The 15,104-nt window shown below is 47.6% G+C and overlaps 1 protein-coding gene across 8 annotated transcripts in view; it reads left to right on the top strand.

Moving 5' to 3' along the window:
• LOC125449782 (zinc finger and BTB domain-containing protein 7B-like) overlaps positions 1 to 15,104 on the top strand; it is an 85,090-nt gene that overhangs the window by 64,143 nt on the left and 5,843 nt on the right. For all 8 annotated transcript variants that reach the window (XM_048525676.2, XM_048525674.2, XM_048525673.2 and 5 more), the window contains one exon: positions 12,512 to 13,575. In XM_048525676.2, coding sequence (XP_048381633.1) covers positions 12,521 to 13,575 — 1,055 coding nt within the window. In that variant the 5' untranslated portion in view covers positions 12,512 to 12,520. The remainder of the gene's footprint in view (positions 1 to 12,511; positions 13,576 to 15,104) is intronic.

Below are 15,104 nucleotides of genomic sequence, written 5' to 3' on the forward strand. Positions count from 1 at the left end.
GTCATACTTTCCAAGGGTCAGTACTGAAGTGGTGCTGTATTGTCCAAGGGCCACTGCTCAGAGACATCACACTATGGGAAGGCCAGCAGTGAGGCAGAACTGCACCAGCAGAGTAAAGATTAATCGCCCGTGGCCTGTGGAAATTGATTCATCAAAAACCTTCAAAAGAGGATTGGAGAAATATAGAAGTTTATAAAATCATGAGGGGTGTGGATAAGGTGAATAGCCAAGATCTTTTCTCCAGGGTATGGGAGTCCAAAATTAGAGGGGATAAGTTTAGGGTGAGAGGGGAAAGATTTAGAAGGAAGCTGAGGGGCAACTTTTCATATTATATGAGCTGCCAGAGGAAGTGGTGGAGGCTGTGACAGTTAGAATATTTAAAAAGCATCTGGATGGGTGCATGAATAGGAAGAGTTTAGAGGGGTTTGGGCCAAATGCTGGCAGATGGGACTAATTCAGTTTAGGAAACGTGGATGAGTTGGGCTGGAGGGTCCGTTTCCACACTCTGAGTTAATGACTTTCACTCTGTAAATCCTGACTTATGCTCACTACCCTGCTACCTCCAGAAGCTGTTCCTAACAATAAGGTACGTCAACCTCTGGTAGGCACAGCCATGAAAGACATCTGCAGCTCAGGCAGCAGGTCACTTGATGATGATCCACAGCAGGAACTGGGCTTTTACCAACTTGCTAGTTGCAAAACATGCTGGGTGTCAGACATGTCCACACCACAGCGTGGGTGAATCAGTTTATCATTGAACAAACCAGGAATTGAATCTGAGTGTTTTTATTCCCCATCGTCACAGTGCTCCAAACCACAGTGCCACCTTTCTAAATTCGAGATGCACCTGGAGGATGTATGTAGTCAGCTGAAATTTTGAGGAGTTGTATTCTGTGTGGAACTTGTTAAAAAATCAATATACTGTTTTAATTAACAAGTGTGAAAAGAAGCGGATGATTTGATCTGGTTTCTGTCAGTGAGGTGTAAGTATCGGAAGCTGTGCTATATGAGTGTTTCACAGTTAGGGGCTTCATACAGAGAAAGGCTTTAGTTTGGTTTCACTATTTATCCTGTGGCTCCGAAGGACTGGGTGCATGTTACATCAGTGGTCTGCGGTGCTCGATATTTACCTTGCTGGTGCAGTTGAAAGTCTCAAGACTTTCAAGTCGGTGACTTGGAGTGCTAATTGGCAGAAAAAAATGAGGCAACCTCTGTGCATTTCATGTGTGTCTCGGAATGAACTATTGTGCACGGTTAATTGGGTCAACCGGGCAGCTATTTTGCACAAGGCACAAGGGTCCACGTTCAGAAACATGACTGACTGGTCAATTTGATTTTACGGTGTTGATTGGAGGAGGAATGTGACCAAGACTCCCCTGCTATTCCTTCCCCTCACCTCACCTCTATCCCCTCATCTTTTTCCTCACTCTGTTTCTCCTCCAACCCACCTCCTACCCCCTCATTCCCCCTTCTTCATTCATTCATTCATTCATTCATTCATTCTCTCTCTCACTCTTTCTCTCTCACACCCCTCTCTCTCTGTCTGTCTCTCTCTCACCCCTCTCTCTCATGTCTCTTTCTGTCTCTCTCTCTCTTACCACCCCCCCCTCGCGCTGTCCACCCCATCTCTTGCACTCTCTTTCCCACCCTCTCTTTTACTGTCTTTCCCCCTCATTCTGCTCCCCTTTGCACTCCCCCACCACCCTCACCTTGCTGTACCCTTCCTTGCTCTCAGTCCCCCCCACCTCACTTTACCTAACCTCAGCTTACCTCATATTTCATCCATTCAAGCAGCAGTAGTGCTCCTACTTCTGAGCCAAGAGGCTTGGGTGTAGGTCCCAGCTACTCCAGATGTATGTCTGAGCAGCTTGATTTTGTTTAAAAAAAAGTCCGTCCTACGGCCATTTATGTCGAGCAGCTTGGACCTCTTGGACCAAGCCTGCCTCAATGTGCAAAGGAAGTTTAACCGCAGTGGACACAGCTGTAGAACAGGGGACAAATAAAGAGACCAGCCATTCTCCAATGGCAGGTCTATGTCCTCTGACTTAGAGCTCTTGGCCTGATGCACACACCCCACCACTCCATGTGATGGAGGCCTGATACTGAGAAGTTCCAGGGGCCTGGAGGTGCAGTCTTTCAGAATAAGACATCAAAGAGTGGCCCCCGCCTGCTGTCTGGGTCAGTTGGGGAGGATCCCGTGTCAACTACTGGGATGTGGGTAGAGAGTGAAATGAAAGAGTTCTCCCCAGCTTGCTGGGCTTCAATATTAAGTCCTCAACCAACATTTTTTAAAAAATTTCTGGGCTGTTGCTCTCTGTGGGATCTTGCTGTCCTCAAACCAGCCAATTTGTTATGCGTTAATGCCCTGGGACAAAGTGCAAATTGGCTTTTCCTACATTGCAACCTCTTCAGAAAAAGTGCTTAATTGGGTGCATTGGAGCATGAGTTTGGGATAGGGGTTTTGAAGCCTGCGGATTATAGTGGAATGGTGGCAGTCAGAATTTTGCATTTCCGAATGTTTTAAAATTAGCTCAAGGGCTGTGAGCATTTCTGGCTAGGCCTGAATTAATACCAGTGTCTAATGGCCAGTTATGTGTCAACCACACCGTTTTGGATCTAAAATCACGTGCAGGCCCAGACCAGGTCTGGACAGCAGATTTCCTTCTCTGTTTAGTGAACCAGGCGACTTATAGATGTGGAGTCAAGTCACAGAGGCAAACTCTTCACTCCAACTCGTCTGCATCAACCAGACATTCCAATCTGACCTAGTCCCATTTGCCTGCACTTGGCCCATATCCCTCTAAACCTTTCCTATTCATTTACCCATGCAGATGCCTTTTAAATGTTGTAATTGCACCGACCTTTACCAGTTCCTCGGGCAGCTCCTTCCACATATGCATCACCCTTTGTGTGATAATGTTACACCTCAGGTCCCTTTTAAATCTTTTCCCTCTCACTTTTAACCTATACAGACTAGTCTTGGACTCCCCCACCTCAGGAAGAAGACTTTGGCTATCCCCCTATTCATGCCCCTCATGATTTTATAAGCCTCTATAAGGTCGTCTCTCAGCCTCTGATGACCTAGTGAAAATAGCCACAGCCTATTTAGCCTGTCCCGATAATTCAAATCCTTCAGTAGCGATAACATGCTTGTAAGTCTTTTCTGCACTTGCTTAATACCCTTCCAGAGCCTTTCATGACAATTGCTGGTGATCATCCTTAGCTAGCCTTTTATTTTCAGATGTTTATTAAATTCAAATTTTGTTGTCTGCTGTGGTGCGATTTGAAGCTGTGTCCCCAGATCATTTGCCTGGGGTTCTGGAGTGCTGATCTTGCAACATTACCACTACGCCTCCTTTGAATATCAAACAAAACACTGAAGTTTGACATTAAGCAGGAGGATGCAGGAAGAACGGAGGAAAGATGATAGCATCGAAAGAATGCAGATATATCAATATTTTCCAATCCATATTACATAACAGATAAACCTTTACCAGAATCTCAGCCATCGCAATAAAATTCGCTGCCCCCACATTGAGCTGTTTCTCAATCAGTTCTCCTTGTGGAGCACAGAGTAACACATTTTCCTAGTTCCCAGAAAGGCACAATGCGTTGCTGAGTGATAATTGCTGAAGTAAACCTTCAGCCGAGCACCTCCAGCTCACCCACTACTGAAATTTAGTCGAGTGTTTAAAGTATTTTAAAGGTCAGGTATTGATTTGAGTGGATCACAGCTGAACTGCAGAGTGCTAGGACTTGCGGTGGACTTGGCGGGGTGGGGGGAACAACCATTCTCTTCAGCTGCAAGTTCCAAGTTTTTGTTTGGAGCTCACCGCTTGATTCATGTTTCAGCGAGCGTTGTCCTCTGTGTGAAGTGTGGGTCCTCAGGTCTGAAAGGGGAGGAATGGAGTAAATGCTCCCTGATTAGGAAGGTTGAGAAAAGAAACGCACCAGGAAGCCTCAAGTGTTAAACAGGTGCGAGCATTTGTGTAGCACTTTTCACCATCCTAGGATAGCCAATGAAGTGCAGTCATTGTTGAAATCTAGGAGACATGGCAACTGACAGGTGCACAGCACTGACCCTCCAACAGTAAGTAGCCTCCTTGGTACCAACAGTGCAGTGCTCCCTCAGCACTGAACCTCTGACCATGTGGTGCTTCCACACTGCTGAACCTCCTGCTGTGTGGTGCTCCCTCAGTGCTGACCCACAGACAGTGTAGCACTCCCTCAGCACTAGCATTGTGAGTATCGGCCTGAATTAAGAGCTTAATTCCTAGAATGGGGCTGGGACTCAGAACCTTCTGATAGTGGGAGGAGACTGTGACCCTCTGAGCAGTGTTTGACACTGCAACCTGAAAGAACAAAGGAAGCAGGCACATAGGAACACTGCCAGCTTCCGGTTCACCTTTGAACCACACTGCATCCTGACTTGGAACTCTATCAGTTGTTCCTTCAGCGTCACCGTATTAAAATCCACTGGCAGCTCTGTGTGTGTCTTGCACCACACAGACTGCAGCAGTTCAGAAAGACAACTTACCACCACCTTTTCAAGGGGCAATTAGGGAGGGACATCTAGACAGAGATTCTCATATTATTGTATCTGAGCGAGCCTTGCCAACTTGCAGAAACTCGCTCTTGCTGAGTTATTCGGTTAGAGAAGGTTTGCCAAGAGGTATCTCACATTAGCAATTATACACTTAGTTACCATGGGTGCATTTGTTATGTGTTAATGCCTTGGGACAAAGTGCAAATTGGCTTTTCAACTGGACACCATTCCAAAAATGTGAATGCGGTTCTCTAACAGCCTCACTCTTTGATTGTTTGCCTACAGGATTCTTTGACCTTTCCTGATATAATGTTAGAATTGTGCAGCACAGCCTTTGGACCCTCATGTCTGTGCTGAGTTACTGAAAGGGCTGTGCCATTAGTTCCAGTCCCCCCATGCTGTCGCGACCACTGCTATGCAAACATATCCTTCGCCTGTGTCCATCAGCCCCCTTTTGTAAGTCACCCTGCCCTCTTTTGCACTAACTTATCAGACCACAGTGAGCTCACTGTGTTAAATGCATTTGCCACAATCCGATTTTTTTGGGGCATCCAGTTATTGCACCTTTAGGATTTTTCCACTCCAAGAGGGAAAAGTACAGTAGATACCTGAAATCAAAACAGGAAGGGCTGCAAATACACAGCAGGTCAGGTCGTCCCCTGTGGTGAAAGAGAGGAACATGTTAAGTGCGGAAGTATGGCCTGATGATTTATTGCTTGGCTGTTAATCCAGAGACCCAGGTAATGATCTGGGGACCTGGATTTGCAACCCATCAAGGCAGCTGGTGGAATTTGAGTTCAGTAAAAATCTGTAGTAAAGAATCTAATGATGACCTATGAAACCGGGGTCGATTTTTGGAAAAAGCCTATTGGGGGAAGGAAATCCTTAACTGGCCGGGCCTACATGTGACTCCGCACCCACAGCAATGTGGTGGATTCTTGACTGCAATCAAAGAGTGAGGGGGCTGGAGAGACCTTCACAACCGCATTACCATTTTTTGGAATGGTGTCCAGTTGAAAAGCCAGTTTGCATTTTGTTCCAGGACATTAACACAACAAATTACATTAAGTCAAAAAATAATTTTTCAAGGTAGAAAGATATGGATCAAGAGTAGGTCATTCGAGTTTGCTCCACTGTTCAGTTTAGATTTTGCGCTGAAGACGATGTCTTAATCCATCAGCCTTTGAATCAGCAGTGGTTGATAGTACCCCCCCTTCCCCAAACAAGGCCAGAGTGCAGCATCACACAGCATCTAATGCCACTATAGACTCCTGTAATGATTTGGGGAACTTGTAGGGCAGGGTGGCCATTTGACACTTTTTTTTAACTAGGGACTGCTGTCTCATCTGCTGAATGCTGCCAGTCTGTATCAGGCTGGGGAAGGAGAGGTGGATTCTGCCTTTGGTTTTTCCCCATGCGCTGTGCTGCTAAGCTGGGGATTTACAGCAGCCGTTTGATGATGACCTCAAATACAGAAATTAAAACCGGCACCTCTCTCCCTGAAACAGAAATACGGAGTCTGTGTTCTGCCATCTTCTCATTACATGACTGCTTTGCCACTCGCTGCTTGAGTGTTTCACATTCACGGTTCGGGTTTGTAGCCTTTTTCTTATTGGAATAAAATTATTTTTAATTCTTTTGTGAGACCTGAGCGTCACTGGCTGGCAGTATTTATTGCCAGTCCCTAGTCACCCTTAAGAAGCTGACTTCTTGAACCATTGCAGTCCATGTGCTGTAGGTAGACCCACAATACCCTTAGGGAGGGAATTCCAGGATTTTGACCAAGCGACACTGTAGGAATGGCGATATATTTCCAAGTCAGGATGATGAGTAGTTGAGAGGGGAACTTATAGGGGGTGCTGCTCCATTTTGCTGCCTTTGTCCTTTTAGATTCAAATGGTCGTGGGTTTGGAAGGTAGTGCCTGAGAATTTGTGGTGAATTCTACAGCGCATCTTGCCAATGGTGGCGGGAGAGGATGGTTGTGGATGTAGTGTCAGGCAAGCAGGCCGCTTTGTCCTGGATGGTATCAAGTGTGACATCAAGTGTCAACAGAGCTGTGCCCACCCAGGCAATTGGGAGTGCTTTGTAGACAGTGGATGGGTTCTGGGTAGTCAAGAGGGGAGTTATTTGTAGTATTCCTAGCCTACTGTATTTATATGGTGGGTTCAGTTGAGTTTCTGGTCAATTGTAAACCCCAGGTTGTTGATAATGAAGGATTTAGTGATAGTAACATCCTCAAATGTCAAGGGGCAGTGGTTAGATTGGCTCTTGTTGGAGATGGTCATTGAGCAGTGAGAATGTTCCTTGCACTTTGGCAAAAGTTCTGCCGATAGCAATAGACAATTACAATTCATTAGCTCTCAAAACTTGGCACTTAGGTCTAAGATAAGAAGTTTTATTACTCAGAGGGCTGTGAACCTATGGAGTTATCAATCTCAGAGGACTGTAGAAGCCCAGTCTTTGTGCATATTTGAGGTAGAGATCGATGTATTTCTGATTACGAATGGCATACGGGGGTATGGGGCTGGGATGGTCAAAAAGCATTAAAGTGATTGTGTCGAGTGGTGACTCAGGCTCATTGGGCCGAAAGGTCTGCAACAATATCTGCCTGTGATTCTGATCTGTTCTGGTAAACTGTCTGAATGAAAAGTCTGCCAGTAAGAGAGCCACTTACTGCACCCCTGTGTTGTATTCAGAATGCCGTCTCTTCACCCCCTCCACTAGCTTCACTGCTTAATCTTGGTAGAAGCAACAAAGCTGTTTCTCAATCCCATTCGCATCCTCTCCTCGGAGACAGGAAATTGTCTGCACTTCCCCTTGCACTGACATATCAATAAAATTCAAGAAATAGAGTCTTGAGCAGTGGACATGGAAGCCTCAGGCTGTTGAAATTTCATTCAGTTGTGGTTTTTTTTTACAGTCAGTTTAAGTTAGGTGGTTCATAGTTTGGTGCCTACTTTTTAATTGTTTTGATCTTGTTTACAAATTAGAACAGTAAGTCTCACGTCTGTCGTCTGCAAGGTGTTAGAAAGGATTCTGAGGGATAAGATTTATGACCATCTGGAAGAGCATGGCTTGATCAAATACAGTCAACACGGCTTTGTGAGGGGTAGGTCATGCCTTACAAACCTTATCGAGTTTTTTGAGGATGTGACTAGAAAAGTTGCTGAGGGTCGAGCTGTGGATGTGGTGTATATGGACTTCAGTAAGGCATTTGATAAGGTTCCCCATGGTAGGCTCATTCAGAAGGTCAGGAGGAATGGGATACAGGGGAACTTAGCTGCTTGGATACAGAATTGGCTGGCCAACAGAAGACAGCGAGTGGTAGTAGAAGGAAAATATTCTGCCTGGAAGTCAGTGGTGAGTGGGGTTCCACAGGGCTCTGTCCTTGGGCCTCTACTGTTTGTAATTTTTATTAACGACTTGGACGAGGGAATTGAAGGATGGGTCAGCAAGTTTGCAGACGACACAAAGGTTGGAGGTGTCGTTGACAGTGTAGAGGGCTGTTGTAGGCTGCAGCGGGACATTGACAGGATGCAGAGATGGGCTGAGAGGTGGCAGATGGAGTTCAACCTGGATAAATGCGAGGTGATGCATTTTGGAAGGTCGAATTTGAAAGCTGAGTACAGGATTAAGGATAGGATTCTTGGCAGCGTGGAGGAACAGAGGGATCTTGGTGTGCAGATACATAGATCCCTTAAAATGGCCACCCAAGTGTACAGGGTTGTTAAGAAAGCATATGGTGTTTTGGCTTTCATTAACAGGGGGATTGAGTTGAAGAGTCGTGAGATCTTGTTGCAGCTCTATAAAACTTTGGTTAGACCGCACTTGGAATACTGCGTCCAGTTCTGGGCGCCCTATTATAGGAAAGATGTGGATGCTTTGGAGAGGGTTCAGAGGAGGTTTACCAGGATGCTGCCTGGACTGGAGGGCTTATCTTATGAAGAGAGGTTGACTGAGCTCGGTCTCTTTTCATTGGAGAAAAGGAGGAGGAGAGGGGACCTAATTGAGGTATACAAGATAATGAGAGGCATAGATAGAGTTGATAGCCAGAGACTATTTCCCAGGGCAGAAATGGCTAGCACGAGGGGTCATAGTTTTAAGCTGGTTGGTGGAAAGTATCGAGGGGATGTCAGAGGCAGGTTCTTTACGCAGAGAGTTGTGAGAGCATGGAATGCGTTGCCAGCAGCAGTTGTGGAAGCAAGGTCATTGGGGTCATTTAAGAGACTGCTGGACATGTATATGGTCACAGAAATTTGAGGGTGCATACATGAGGATCAATGGTCGGCACAACATTGTGGGCTGAAGGGCCTGTTCTGTGCTGTACTGTTCTATGTTCTATGTTCTAACACTGAAAACAGATGTTTAACATTGCGAACGGAGTTTGATAGAACAGGCAAGAAGCAGACGTTTCCATTTGTGGGGGAGACAAGGATGTGGACTCCATCAATATAGGACAGTCACTAATAAGTGGGCAGAATGTGAGGTCTTACTCCCACAGGAAGGTGGGGGGATGGAGAATGGGGGATTTGCTCACATGGGTAGTGGAGTGAGGGGGAAAAGAAAGGTGACACGGTCCCACAGGGAGTGAGGGGAGAATGAGCGTTTCGCTCTCTTGGGAAGAGAATGGTGGACTCCCTCCCACAGAGTGTCAGGGGTGGGGAGAGAATGAGGAATCTCACTTTCATAGAGAGTAGAGGGATAATGGGGACTTGCTCCCATGGGTAGTGGTGGGGGGAGGAAGGTGACTCAGTCCCACAGTGAATGGGGTGGGGAGAATGGGGGATTTGCTCCCACAGGGAGTCGTATGAGGAGAATGGGAGACTCGCTGCCATGGGTAGTGGGGACAGGGGTCAACAAGGGCCTTGCTCCCACAGGGAGTGGGGTGGGGCAAATTGGGGACTCACTCCCATAGGAAGTGGGGTGGGGAGATTGGGGACCCGCTCCTGAGGGGAGTGGGAGAAGAATGGGGGACTCAGTCCCACAGGGAGAGAATGGGGGGGTTTGGTCCAACAAAGGCTAGTCAAGGTCAGTAACAGCATTGCATTGGAGAGAGAAGCCAGATAACCGCAGGAGGAAGAATGGCATAGAAGGATAGGGAATGTGGGGCCGTAGGGTTGCGGAGAGATAAGAGAAGAAGAGGCAGCGTGTAGGAGGAGGCTGCTGTGGAGCAAGAACTCTGACGGGGTGCAGTAAGGGTCAAATGACCTGTTTCTGTCCTGCAGATGAATTATGACTTCTGGTTTTTTTCTGTTATCATTGTATTATAATGCATCCAAACATCCAGCAAGTGATATTTGGAACTGGTTTTCTGTGTGACTCCAAATATAAAACTCCAGCCCTGTATTGACAGTGAGCTGGCCACATGGGGAAGTCAGGCAGTGTGCATAGTCGGCTGTCGTCTGAATTTTCTCCAACTCTTGAAAGCCCAGAGCTGTGAGTAAGTTGGTCAAACATACTGACTGACTGGAAAATTTCCCCCAGTATGCTGTCATTTATTTTGGTTCCACTACGTGATTGCCGAGCAAATTGTGAAACTAGGAGTTAAAGTGCAGTTGTTTCGGTGTGAGATCAGTGCTCGGATCTGTCCTGGAATGAAATGGGCTGAAAATTTTCCACTTCTGCCTCTTTTGTTTTTCTCCTTGCTGTCACCATGGTGTCCTCTTTTCAAACCTTTCATCAGCACCAAATTCAGAAACTCCATGTCTCCTCTTTGATTTCTCCCCTTTTTGTTCAAATTTCTCGCTTTCCGTCCAGACCTGCATTTGGCCCACATGGAGAGGCATTGAGGCAAAGACCCAGTAACATCTCACTGAAAAAGGGAGTGATTTCTCAATTCAGGCTTCTATTGCCTATAAATTTTCTCTTAAAGGAAATGCTAATCCACTGTCTCAGTTCTTGCATGGCCTCTGAAAATATTGAAGTTCCTTCAAAATGAGGGAGAAAATTGCAGGTTTGAGAGCCAAACCAGCACTCACCTAATTTGGGGAAGCAACGCTTTTGTGTCTGCACTTTGTCAGCAAAGGTATCAGAGTCTCAGTTAAGGAAGGAAATCTGCTGTTCTTCACCTGGCCTGGCCCGTGTGTAACTTTCTGTCAGTCCAGAACTGTCGGGCAGATTATTAACTGCTTTCTGAAGCAAAGCAGGCAAATGTTTGTTACCTGTCCTCAGCATCTTTCTCATATCAGAGGACCATTGAGAGTCAAACACATCACTGTGGGTCATGTGTTGAGTCAGAAAAGTTTTTTTAATCGCACAGTAGTAGTCCCTTCAGCGCATTGTGTTTGTCTGGTCATCTGTTCTAATTCCATCTTCCAGCACTTGGCCTCTAGCCTTGGATGCTATGGAGTTTTAAGTGTTCATCTGAATACTTCTTAAATGTCTTGAGAGTTCCTACCTCTAACGCCCTGTTATGCATTGAGTTCCAGATGCCCGCAACCTCTGGGCAGTCACACAGCACAGATACAGACCCTTCGGTCCAACCAATCCATGCCAACCATAATCCCAAACTATACTAGTTCCACCTGCCTGCTGTTGGCCCATTTCCCTCCAAACATTTTCTTATTGGTGAACTTATCCAAATGTCTTTTAAATGTAACTGCACTCGCTTCCACCACTTCCTTTGGAAGTTTATTCCACACAAGAACTTCACTGTGTGGAAAAAAATACCCTCATGTTTTTTAAATCTTCCTTCTCTCACCTTAAACCTATGCCGTTAATCTTGAAATCCCCGACCCTAGGGAAAAGATTCTGGCCATTCACCTTATCTATGCCCTTCATGGTATTATAAATCTCCATACGTTCACCCCTAAACCTCCCATGCTCCATTGAGAAAAGTCCCAGCCTATCAAGCTTGTCCTTATAACTCAAACCTTCCAAGTTCCTTGCCGCATCCCGATGAAAAGAAATTCCTCAAAGTTTTCCAGGGAAGGCGACAGCCTAGTGGTATAATTGCTGGATTATTAATTCTGAGACCCTGGAGTCCTGCGTATGAATCCTGCTGTGGCTGATGGTGGAATTTGAATTCATTAAAAATCTGGAAATAAGACCCTAACGATGACCATGAATCGATTGTCAGAAAAACCAATCTGATTCACTAATGTCCTTTAGAGAAGGAAACTGCCATCTTTACCTGGTCTGGCCTACATGTGACTCTAGATCTACAGTGATGTGGTTGATTCTTAACTGCCCTCTGGGCAAGCAGGGATGGGCAATAGATGCTAACTTAGCCAGTGATGCCCTCATTCTATGAATGCATTAAAAAAAATCCCTCCTGCTGCTTATCTTAAAAACATGCCCCGTGGTTATTGACCCCTCTCCTAAGGAGAGAGGTTTCTCACTATCTACCCTGTCTATGCCCCAAAGAACTTTGTAGACCTTAATCAGAACATTGCCTTTGGACTTCTCTGTTCGAGGGAAAACAACCCAGGACGACATATTTCCTTCCCTAAAGGAGGTGAGTGAATTTTAGTCATGATTGATGGTGATCGTCTAAGAAAAAAAAGGGGTAAGCCATTCAGGACTGAGGTGAGGAATAATTTTTCACTGAGTTGTGAACCCGTGGAATTCTCTCCCACAGGAAGTTGGACATGCCCTTGTGGCCAAAGGGATCAAGGGGTATGGAGAGAAAGCAGGAGTGTTACTGAGATTGCATGATCAGCCAAAATTAAAGTGTGGGCTGAAAGAGCCGAATTTGTCTACCCCTGTTTTATATGTTTCTATATCACAGTCTCCGTTGGCAAGAATAGCTTTCAACTCCAGATTTTATTCATTGAATAAATGAGTGGGATTTGAATCCATGTCCCCTGATGGTTAGCCCAGTTGAGGGGTGTCCCTGGACTATGAGCCTGTTGACATTTCCGCAATGCTACTTCAGCGGTCACCTCCACACTGTCCTGTGGCTATGCACAGCGCTGTAGAAGTGGATTCCGAGACCAGTAATGGCCTGTGTCTGTTCTCTGCAGGGTCCCAACATGGGAGCAGCCGAGGATGAGCTGATTGGGATTCCCTTCCCGGAGCACAGCAGCGAGCTGCTACATAGCCTCAACGAACAGAGGCGCAAGGGGCTGCTCTGCGACCTGACCATCGTGGCTCAGGGGCTGGAGTACCAGACTCACCGGGCCGTACTGGCTGCCTGCAGCCAGTACTTCAGGAAGTTGTTCACTGCCAGGCCCTTCCGAGGCCAGCGAGATGTTTGCGAGCTGGACTTTGTGCATCCCCGGGTGCTGGGCGCCCTCCTGGAGTTCGCCTACACGGCCACGCTGACCGTCAGCAGTTCAGACATGAGGGAGGTGCTGCAGGCGGCCCAACTGCTGGAGATCCAGTGTGTGACTGACGCCTGTGCCGACATCCTGCAGAGCAGCGGCGTCTCCGAGCCACCGCAGCCAAACCCTGACCCTCCAGCCGTCTACGCTGGAGCCAGTGTGTACCCAGAAGGCCCAGCCCAGGAGGAGGAAACCGCTCCGGCCGTGACTGACCTCCAGACTCTGGAGGTGCCCAAGGTCCGGCGCCGCAAGAGGCCCAAGAAGCTGCCCCGGCTCTTGCTGAACCACCGCAGCAGGAGCCTATACCGTATTGTCCAGCCACTGCAGACCTCCATGGATACGGACGGCGAACCAGACCAGAGGCAACCGAAAGCCTGCCGGGGAGAGCTGGAGCCCAGCGCTGGGACTGTCGGCCACCAGGGGGGCGAGGGGGACGGCAGTTTCCTCAGCCAGGAAGGCGGGGGACCGTCCTGCCACCAGCTGGTCTCCTCCTCCCCTCTCCCTCCTCTTGCCGGCGACGAAGATGGTGCTGAACTACCTGCCTCCACCTACCTGAGCCTGGTCAGCAATGGCCTCCTCGGTGACGGGACACAGTCCTTGCTCGACAGGGCTCCCGGGGCCCGCCGCAGGAAATCACAGATGCCCCAGGAGTGCCCCATCTGCCACAAGGTCATTCACGGAGCGGGCAAACTCCCACGGCACATCCGCACGCACACGGGTGAGAAGCCGTTTGCCTGCCAGGTCTGTGGCGTCCGCTTCACCAGGTAATGCCACTCTCTGCACAGCGGGGCATGGGGCAAGATAGGCAGAGCTGTTTACACACACCCAGTCACCCTTTTAACTAGCTAGCCTTGCCCTCAGTCATCCTCTCTCACTCACTCGCTTGCACTATCCCTCTCTCATTCACTCACATGTTCCTTCTCTTGTTCCCTCATTTACTCTTTTCCACCATTCTGTCTTCTTTCTCTCTCTCTCTGTCTGTCTGTCTCTCTCTCTCCCCCCCCCACCACCCTTCCCGTCTTATCCACTTCATCCTCATGTTCCTCCCTGCCTCTGCAACAGCTTCATTCCCTCCCTGTTGCCAAGTCTCTTTACGTTTTCCAATCCCCCTCCCTTCCTGTATCTTTGTGTCTTCCTTTTTTCCCTGTACCATTCTTCCTAACCTTCTCCCTTCCCATCTTCGCATGTATTGTGCCTCCTTCTTTCTCTCTGTCTGTCTGTCTCCTTCTCTCTGTCTTTGTCTTTCTCCCAGCTGTCTCCCGATTCATCCTTTTTGGATTCTTCCCTGACCCCCGCTCCCCATCTCTTCCCTTCCTCATCTGCTTGCCTTCTTTCCTATATCTCCTACTGTCTTTTCAAGATGCTCTGAAGCTCCTACACTCTCTCCCATCCATATGTATTGTCTAGTCTGCCACGCCACACCCATCCTATCCATGCCTCAGCTCCCTCTAAGCTCATTTCTTTCCTCCCTCGCCAGCTATCTCATCTCATTTCACTTCTTTGCTTGTTTCCTCTTCCGTATGTCCCCACAAATCCTACCACTGCCCTTTTGTTGCCTCTTGGCCTGTCCCCTCAACTCTGATGGGGCGGCATGGTGTCTCAGTGGTTAGCACTACTGCTTCAGCGCCAGAGACGCAGGTTTGATTCCTGCGTCGGGCGACTGTCTGTGTGGAGTTTGCACATTCTCCCCGTGTCTGCATGAGTTTCCTCCAGGTGCTCCAGTTTCCTCCCACAGTGCAAGGATGTGCAGGTTAGGGTAGATTGGTTATGCTAAATCACCCATAGTGTCTAGGGATGGGGTAGAGGGTGGGTCTGAGATTCGATGGGCCAAATGGCCTGCTTCCACACTCTATGGATTCTACGATCCTACGATAATAGAACAGGAGTACGCCATTCAGCCCTTCAAGCCTGCTGTGCCCCTCAATATGATAATAGTTGATCATCTAACTCAGTACCATGATGCCACTGTATCTCCCATACCTTTTAAACTGAAACCACTACTGGGATATTTTCCCATTTAGCTTTCACAGTGTGATGCTCAGCATTTATTGCCCATCCCGAATTGCCTCCATGAATCCCTGTGATGCAGGTGACCCCTCCACCTAGTGTTATCATTGTCTTGTTTCACATCATGGCTTCAGTGGGCCCAAGCAATGAATCGTAGAATCCCTACAGTGCATAAAAAAAGGTTATTTGGCCATTGGGTCTGCACCGATCCTTCAAAGAGCTTCCCACGTGACCTCATCCCACGTCCTATCCCCATAACCCAATTCACAACTCTAAACACTGTGGG

Source organism: Stegostoma tigrinum, chromosome 47, assembly GCF_030684315.1.
Source record: "Stegostoma tigrinum isolate sSteTig4 chromosome 47, sSteTig4.hap1, whole genome shotgun sequence".
Classification (NCBI taxonomy): domain Eukaryota; kingdom Metazoa; phylum Chordata; class Chondrichthyes; order Orectolobiformes; family Stegostomatidae; genus Stegostoma; species Stegostoma tigrinum.